General features: G+C 31.6%; 1 protein-coding gene across 1 annotated transcript in view; it reads left to right on the forward strand.

The window, feature by feature from the left end:
* Positions 1–9,485, forward strand: part of Duox (dual oxidase) — a 193,820-nt gene that overhangs the window by 128,099 nt on the left and 56,236 nt on the right. The window contains exon 2 of the mRNA XM_014417124.2: positions 2,558–2,638. Coding sequence (XP_014272610.1) covers positions 2,558–2,638 — 81 coding nt within the window. The remainder of the gene's footprint in view (positions 1–2,557; positions 2,639–9,485) is intronic.

Genomic DNA, 9,485 nt, shown 5'->3' on the forward strand with positions numbered 1-9,485 from the left:
TATCTTACTTTTTTACATTTTATACCCCTGTTATTTTACACTTATGTTTTTGTTTTCCTTATGTAACTATGTGTTTGTATCTTTTTTTAGCCCTGAAGAAGCCCTGCAACGTGGGGCGAAACGTTGGCTCATTAAAATAGTTTATTTCTACTATTTGAGTTTTTTTGACCGCACCCGGACCATATTCCTTTCATCTTTACACACGGACAATCAATAATCTTCCATTATTGATCACCATCATAAATCTTAATATAACCTAAGGCTTTTATGTAATTTACACATGTACACTGAAACATTTTAAATGTTTGCCTGGCAATTAATCTCAATGTGTGAACCATGTATTTATTCTTATGGGAAATTTGTTCCAGATTTTTTCTATTCATTCATTCATCCTTTGCAACATTGCTGTTGTCAATATTTCTCGGCTCAATCTGTTCCAATTAAAATGCCAACAGAATTTGAGGCGTAGATTTCCAACACCAGCCAAGTCTGTTTTCCATTTTTTATTCTGATAATAACATCCTGAAGAAACAGTGTATTTTTACAAACAAACTGATACACAACGAAACCCACAAAGGCTGATGCAAGCGCCGACTGCTTGACACCCTCTCGCTTCATCAAAAGTCCCCGTAGCACTTCATTATCCTGCTACATAAAGGTCCTTTCCAAGACACCTTGGTCCAGGGCTGACAAGTTGAATTAATAGCCGCCAGGATAGCTGACAAAACCCACAAACATGGGGAGTTTCGAAAGCGCACAAGCCGGCTTCAGGAGGTAATAACCCATATCTGTCAGCCATCACAACCCTCATAGATCAAATGCCGCTTTTGATCTTGGCCTGTCATTAATGACGTCTCAGGAATTTACAGCCTTCGTAATGTTTTTTCATGTTTGCCTTTGTTGATTTATCTCATATTCGATTCTCACGATAATGAAGTATGGGTATATCGATTTATTTTCAGCGTGAACTGATTAGGTTTTTTATATCGATCATTAGTAAACCCACCTACGAAATTTTTAATCAACCGCAATGTTTGTGTTTTACAAGCTGTTGCGTGTTTATAATTTTGTAAGAATTTTAATTTTGCAACATAAATCCAAGACACACTGTTCATTTTTATCACTATTAGATAAAGAATAAGTTGGGCTTTCTTGCAAATACAAATATCGATATGGGTATATCCAGTTACATCGATCAGTAAATTCAATATGGCCTTTTTTTCACACATTAGATTCAATCTATAGCATGATTCAGGCACCTATATAAAAAATAAATATTTATCAATATAAGAACAAAATAATAAATATAAAAGAAAAGCCTAATATAAATAGCCTATTGAAATACAAATGAAACTTACAGGATTAACTGCTCAATTGACAAGAAGTGTTATCAATCATAACTTTTTCTGATGATATTATTATTATAACAAATGGTTTCACGGAAAAATCTTGCAGCCTCAGGAATATAAATTTGAATTTGAAGAATTTTATTTACTTTTAATTTGTAACTAAATTTATTAAAAAAGACAATGACTGCACATGTTTTGATCACATTCATGTGAGATATTTATCGGATTATAATAAACTTCATTTTTTAAAAGCAAAATATCGTCAGTATATAACTATACAACGCCGGTTGTCAACACATATACCGAACCAATGAACTAAATATTAACAAATAAATCAATGACAAAAATAAATTTTTATTTTATTTTTTGTAATTCTACCATATGGTAGCCCATTTTTTCGCTGATTTTCAATTTTAACGTTTAATAGATAAAAAAAACATTTTTTCATTGTTTCACAATTAAAATTAACATGACATTAAGCTTGTGTTTCATCTTAAATTCGAATAAAACCATTATAAGGCCAATAAATGTTTATAATCTTATAAATCTTATGCTCAGGCTGTGTCGTGAAGTTTAAGCAGTATTGAGTAAGCTCCTGTTAACATATTCTCTTTAATTACAATTTCTAAAACATTTCTGCTAGAATGGCTTTAGATTTAGAACAAGGAAAAGGCTTTTTATTGTAATTATTGTTATTATTATGGCACTTGATATCTTATGCTTAGGCTACAAGAGGAGAGCATGATCATTATTAAAAAAATTTTAAATCATTATTTCCCAGTCCCTTCCACAAATAATTGTTTTGCTTCAAAAAATAATATTAAACTAACATTTTTTAAAAAAGATTTTTTATTTGAAGCTATTTCAAAGTTTTCATTTTGTAATATTTTTTAATTAAAATTATTTCATAATAGAATCCATTGATTTTTAAAATATAAATGATACAGTAATTCTAAGACAATTAAGATTTTTTTAACAATTGATTGTAAATATAACACGTTATTTATTAATGGTTAAAATAAGAAAGTAATATTCAACCAGATAAAAATATTAAATAGCGAAGAATGATCTTGGAAATCAGCCGTCATAGTGTTTCAATAAAAAAAAATACCATGTATGATAGATCAGTAACCAGCAAATAGAACTTATTATAAATAAATAACGGCTAGAGTATATTATTGTAATATCATTATTGTTTTTTGTTGCAGACAGAAGAGAGAGCTACACAGAGATACAGCGCTACGATGGCTGGTACAATAATCTGGCACACCCCGACTGGGGTTCAGTTGGTAAGTGATTTTTCAATTATTGGTTGTCACTTTTTCGACTGATATTATGTTACTGTAAATAAATATAATTAATTATGACCTCAAGTACAAAATATTAATACAATTTATTCACAATTAATATGATTAATTGATTAATTAATGGTATTGTTGTCTAAAATATTACACAGTGATCGCTAAAAGAATTACTTTTTTTTTTTAGTTGTGATCCTGTCAATTTATTTATTCATTAAATTATTTATTTATTATTTCTTGAACTTTTTTTTTTTAAATCTATATATTAGTTTGTTTTTTTAAAATGGATTTATTTATTTGCTTTTCTGTAAACTGATCTACTGCTGTGATTATTATATCCTTGGTTTGATTTCAAATTGCTATATAATAATAAATTTGTCTAACAAATCGAACGTGGGTAACGAATGACTGGGAGAGGGGTCTGAGAGAGTGAATTAGGGGAAATAAATTTGTAAATTAAATGAAATAAAATTGATAAATGGAATGAAATTGTTAAATAGAAAACAAAACAAAAAAATTAAAATATTTTTATTTAGTGTGTTTTTGTTATATCATGTAAATATATGTATTGCATATATGTCCGATCATGAATTGATTGGTATGTAGTAACCTGTGTAATTTAGTAACCCAATTTATTTGGGCAGTATGGCTAAATGAAGCATTTCTCTCTTTCATAAGTTTGCTATCATCATTTTTTGCTGTACTGTTTTTCCTGCATCATGCCAGTGAGACTTTCCATTTTTAAAATATCATATGGCAATAACACTGGACCCTAGGAAAAGAAGCTTGGATAGAGCTGGTTCCATATTGCTTAGCAGTATGATGTAGTGTGTCAAGGATGTAAATAGAAAAAAGAAATCTCGTAAAAATGTGGATGGAGCTCGAAGTAGGTACGCCTCAAATAACGATAGTATAAATTAATAAGTAATAATTGCATGAATAAAGTCCATAGTACAAGGTATAGTATTTGGAACGCATACACCGTAGTGCGCATGCGTTTACCAGTTTGTTAATAGTTTCGATTTGTGTTAGAACAAACCTCATACTATTTTACACCATCGCATTTTAGATAAGTAGCGATTTCATTATTTTTCTAATGTACTTCTGTTATCGAAATTTGCTTTCGAAACCCGAATAGCTTTCCATGACAAGATAGATGGAGTATACAGTTATCTGCTTTGTAGGTACCAGCTCCCTCGAATATATCATTCTAATGGACTTCAATATCCAAATACTTTAAATAAATGGCTGCCGAGAAGTAGCCATATGGCAGACCATTATTGGTGGAATCCAAAGTGATACATTTGATCCAGAGCCTATGTTTTAGCGAAAGTATCAAGTTAGAATACAAAATTGTGAAACACCTAGAATCAAACAATATGTTCGCCTTGAAGCAAAGATATTAGTCCAAGAGGCCAAGAGGAAAAGAAAACAATCTATTTCACTCCAATTTTTGATTACTTTGATGTAAACTTTATAGTTAAGAGTTAAAATTAACGAATCAACCAACCATGGTGAGAGGAATACGAAATTAGGGTTGTTTAAAAGGATACAAAAAAATTATTTTTTAATTCTTTAAGATATAATTGCGCGTTATTTTCTGTTAGAAAAAGAACCAATTTTTACCTAAAGCAGTGATTCCCAAAGTGTGAGCCGCGGTGCCGTCATAAGGCCATATTCAATTAAATTATTCGGAAATTATCTCGGGATTTTCAACTATCAAATTTTTGTACCAACAATCATGAATTCTGACAAAATTCTTGTTTATTTTCAACTAACCTAGCCACATGGTTGTTGTCCAGTCTCAATGTGGATATTACCGAAACAGTTGAAATTAGATATTTTACATTTTGCCAAGGGAAATAGTAAGTATCTGTTTTTAATTTTTCGCTGTTAAGTGGATAATCGCTTTTAAGAAGGATTTTTTTTTTCCTTTCCTATAAAGTCAAAAATTAAAAAAAAAAATAATAAAAAAATAAAATTTGATGTATTAAGGGTGCCGCGGAAAAAAATCCGATATTTAGGGAGCAGCCAAGCGAAAAAGATTGGGAACCTCTGACCTAAAAAAAAAAAAAAATAATACAGTAAATGTCATCAAAAAGTATTTTAGATGCTCACTCCTGAAGTTTATTTTATTCGACAATGAGCTAAATGTTTCGCCCATTTTTTTATTTTTTATTCGGAGCTCCATTATACATTGTAAGGAACTACTATTACTAAACCGAAGGGTGTGCAAAGTGGTCGTATGGTCATAATCACGCTCGATGACCAGATTTTTCCCAATTAAAGGTGCCCACTTTATGAGATTGGGTAAACCCTGGAGGGCTCCCGAACCTACAGATTTGACTCGCGGCTATAGTAACAGAATAAATAAGTTTCTATCGTAGGTGGATTCGAATCCGGGTCCTTGGACATAGTAACACAGTGCCTTTCTACTGAGCTACGACGCTCCCTATATCTTGGGTACTATTGAACATAAACAGTTATATTAGGGACCATGTTTTACACATTTAATCTACTTTAAATGGCGTTCTATTTGGTTTTTAAGTGTTGGTAGTTTTAATGTTATGGTGTCACCTCCAGTGCAAAAGCCCAAGACGAGAAAAATGGCAGTTATTTCATCCCAATTTTTGATTACTTTAATGGAAACTATGTATAATTACTATCAAAAATTGATGAGTCTGCCAAGTATAGGTAGGGTGTAAAAAATGGCAGCTATTTCAAAACGTTAAAAAAAATATATATATTTTTCATTAAGAGCTCTATATCTTTGAAACTACGAAGAAAAAAAAAACCTAAGAGAACATCATTTTAAGAATAGTAAATTTGCTAAAATATTAGCTCTAACAGAGCATTTTACGTTCTATAGTTCCCAAGATACAGCTTGTTAAGAAGCAACATTTCATAAAAAATGTACTGAAAAATTTATTCTAGATTGCTAGTTGACCGTGTATATCAATGAATGGAATATAGTTCGGGTGCGGTCAAATAACACTCAAATAGTAAATGGGTGTACTATTTTTATTTGAGCTTACATTTCGCCCCACGTTGCAGGGCTTCATCAGGGCTAAAAAAGATACAAGCACTTGATATATTAAACAAAAAAATTAGTGGAAATTAACAGGGGTATACAACGAAACGTAAAATTTAATAAAAAAAATTAATGGTTATAAACAATAAATGAAAACAATAATAGTAACAGATAGAGAGAAGAAATATATAAATTTATATATAACATATAAATTAATTAATATAAATTTATCTGTTACTATTACCGTTTTTTTTTTTATTAAATTTTACGTTTCGTTTTATACCCCTGTTAATTTCCACTAATATATTTTTTTTTGTAACTATGTCAAGTGCTTGTATCTTTTTCAGCCCTGATGAAGCCCTGCAACGTGGGGCGAAACGTTGGCTCAAATAAAAATAATTCACCCATTTACTATTTGAGTGTTGTTTGACCGCACCCAGACATATTCCATTTATTGAAAAATTTATAGCCAGTGAATTATTTTTTATAAATCTATATCTCAAAAACCATTCGACGTACAGATGTCTATTAGCAATCAAAAATATAGCTAGTTTAATGGACTATAAAGTAGTTATGACGTTTATCTTCGTAAGAGTAGTAAATTTTATGATAGTTGCTAAAATAAATTAATTTATAGTTGTCATAAACGAATATACGAGTCATAAAATACTTTATGGTTACTTAAACTACCTTTGTTTTGAGTGCTGGCAGACATATGTACGTATTTGTACATATGTAGTTTCTTTAGACATATTTTCCAAAAAATTAACAATTTTTACAAACAACTATAAATTAATGTTTTGTGTATTTATTTTATCAAATATCATAAATAACCATTACTCCTACGTAGATAAACGTCATAAACTACTTTATAGTGCATTAAACTAGCTTTAATTTGAATGCTGATAGACTAGACGTATGTAGGTCGAATGATTTTCGAAAAATAAATTCACTCACTATAAACTTTTCAGTTCATTTTTTATGAAATGTTACCTTTAATGAAGCTATATCTCGGGAACTATTGAACGTAAATAGTATAATAGAACGTAAATATCTATTAGGGTAGATATTTTAGTAAAATTACTCTTCTTGAAATATGTACTCTTAGGTTTTTTTGTGTTGTTGGTAGTTTCAAAGATATAGAAAATTTTTTTTTTTAAGTTTTGAAAAAGCCGCCATTTTGTATTCCCCCTACCTATACTTGGCAGACTCATCAATTTTGACTTGTAATTATACCACTATGAAACTTACTTATAAGTTACCATAAATTACTCAACACACTACCTCAATATAAAACAGTCTATCGTATTAGATCACTGATCATCCATTAGATCTACTTAATTAGTCTTTTTCCAAGGACGAATTTCTCACTCCTGTATTGCAGGAAAGGTTCCTCACGTGTCATATTGCTAGGGCAAAAATCTATGTCCCTCTAATAAATCTATGTTTAAAGATATTGAATAAAATTTTTTTGTCTGATAATTTTACGAAATGATGACCCAAGTTCTGGCCAATGCAGACGACGTCGTCATCCTCGGTAGGTCCCTGCAGACCATTAGGACTGCTTTCGATGCAATGGATGTCGAAGAGAAAAGGATGGACCTGCAAATTAATGAGGAAAAAACCAAGATTATGCTGTTGGGTATGAAGCCTCTGGAGCAGAGGATGAGTCGCCTGGAAATGGGTCCCTATAATTTCGAAGTGGTAAGAAGATTTACTTACCTTGGTTCTATTATCAACGAGAACCAGGATAAAGAAGAAGAAGTTAAAAGCATAATTGCTGCTGGAAATGGAGCTTATTTCTCCATTGTAAGGCTAATTAAAAGCAGACTTGTTAGTCGTACCACCAAGTTCACCCTGTACAAAACGTTGATAACGCCAGATTGATTGACCGTTGATGACATACAGTGGAGAAACTTGGACGCTAAGTAAAAAAAAGCATTAACCTGCTAGACAGGTTTGAAAGAGTAATTCTGAGGAGAATCTTAGGGCCCGTATGCGAGAATGGTAATTGGCGAAGAAGGAAAAATAGTGAACTTTTTGGGCTCTTTAAGCAATGTAGCATCTCCGCGTACATAAGAATACAAAGGCTTAAATGGCTCAGCCATGTAATGAGGATGAGCGAGGAAAGAGTGGCACATAAACTGTACAGTTACGGACCGGATGGTGTGCGGCAACGTGGTAGGCCGAAGGGCCGATGGAGGGATGCTGTGAGGCGGGATCTGCGACAACTGAGGATCCCAGTTACCCTTACAGAAGATAGAGAAAGATGGTTGGCGGCCGTTGAGCAGGCAGATTAGTGCGCCTGTTGTGCCAGTGAAAGGAGAAGAAGAATTTTACGAATATATTGAAAAAAAGGTCTATCGAGATTCCTATTCTGAAAAAAAAAAAAATGAAAACCTTATGAATTTTATTATTAATGGATCACCCTAACCTCATCTAACTGCAAATTAATGGGTAAATCCAGTAGTATGACATGGTATTTATTAATTATTATTAATTAAGCCAAAAGTCTTAGGATATGGCAAAAAATGGTTCAAGAGAGGGAGAAGCACAATAGACAAGTTATCCATTTTCCTAACTTCTGTGCCATTTGTGAATTCGATCCTAATTAGTCATACGTGAACAATCCTGTTGTCGCAATAGTCCGTTAAAAGTCAATAAAGTCATGATTATTTAAATTGTAACAACTTCTACCTATTATCTATGAAAAGGTTTAGAGGGTAGAGGAATAAAGATTCCAACGAAGCAATAAATTAAGACAAAAAGGCAAAGTAACATGGCTGAAACCTGAGTCAGTTGTGTTACTTCGCAAAACATGGAGACCTTACATAGCCTTTACACAATTGGACATTGGAGAACGTGTATTCGATTGGACTTATCGATGTTTTGTAATCGATATTACAGAGGAGCTCATATTTCCCTACCTCTAGGTTCAATAAAAGCAGTGTACACAGATCTTTTCTTGCGAAGGCCTTATGTATGATCGTTACTCACCCTCATAATTACTGGCTGTAGACATCTTTTAGCTGGGTGCCACGGCGTTTGGTGATGCACGGTTTGCATTAGGTTTTTTATTATCTTGGCTGTGTGAATAAACTTAGTTCTTGCAGTCTTCAATTTATCTATATTTATTTATATTTAGTATTTGTATCCGGTGTTCGTTACTATTCCACCGCAAGAAAGGGAGTGTTTGAAATCTAACTATATTTCGAAAATTATTTTTGATAAACAATATTAAGTGTATTTCGTTCAGGTGCATACATAAATTAATCGGAAGATTAATTATTCGTTATTATTCGAGAAGCATGAGTTAATCAAACTAAGTTTATAATGCAGCGGCAAAATGTGATTTTTCATCATTTTTTATGGCTTATGGACAATCTTCGATATGTATAGTTTTCGGAAGAACAAAAAAACGTTTTAAATTATTTTGACTCAGGCAAAATCTTTTAGGAATTGAAAATATTTCGTCTACGTTTTGGATTTTTTTGTAGCAATTTGCATCTTAATAGCATTCTTATCTTCTAGATTCTCAATTTCAGTAGCAAAAAATTTTTATTTCGATTTTCATAAATCTTATTAAGAAACTTTAGATCTAAATACAACCGCGTTAATAAACTCTTGTAAGGAACTAGGTCTTGAAATAAATACGGATAAAACAAAATACATATCTAGCAGTAGATACGCGAGCAATTTCGGTGATATAGATGTAGGGTTTTTTTTTTTTTTTTTTTTTTTTTTTTTTTTTTTTTTTTTTTTTTTTTTTTTTGTGAGCTCCGAAATAGATTTCTCTTATCAGTG

Source organism: Halyomorpha halys, unplaced genomic scaffold, assembly GCF_000696795.3.
Source record: "Halyomorpha halys isolate HHAL.00 unplaced genomic scaffold, Hhal_1.1 Scaffold146.1, whole genome shotgun sequence".
In the NCBI taxonomy this organism is placed as follows: domain Eukaryota; kingdom Metazoa; phylum Arthropoda; class Insecta; order Hemiptera; family Pentatomidae; genus Halyomorpha; species Halyomorpha halys.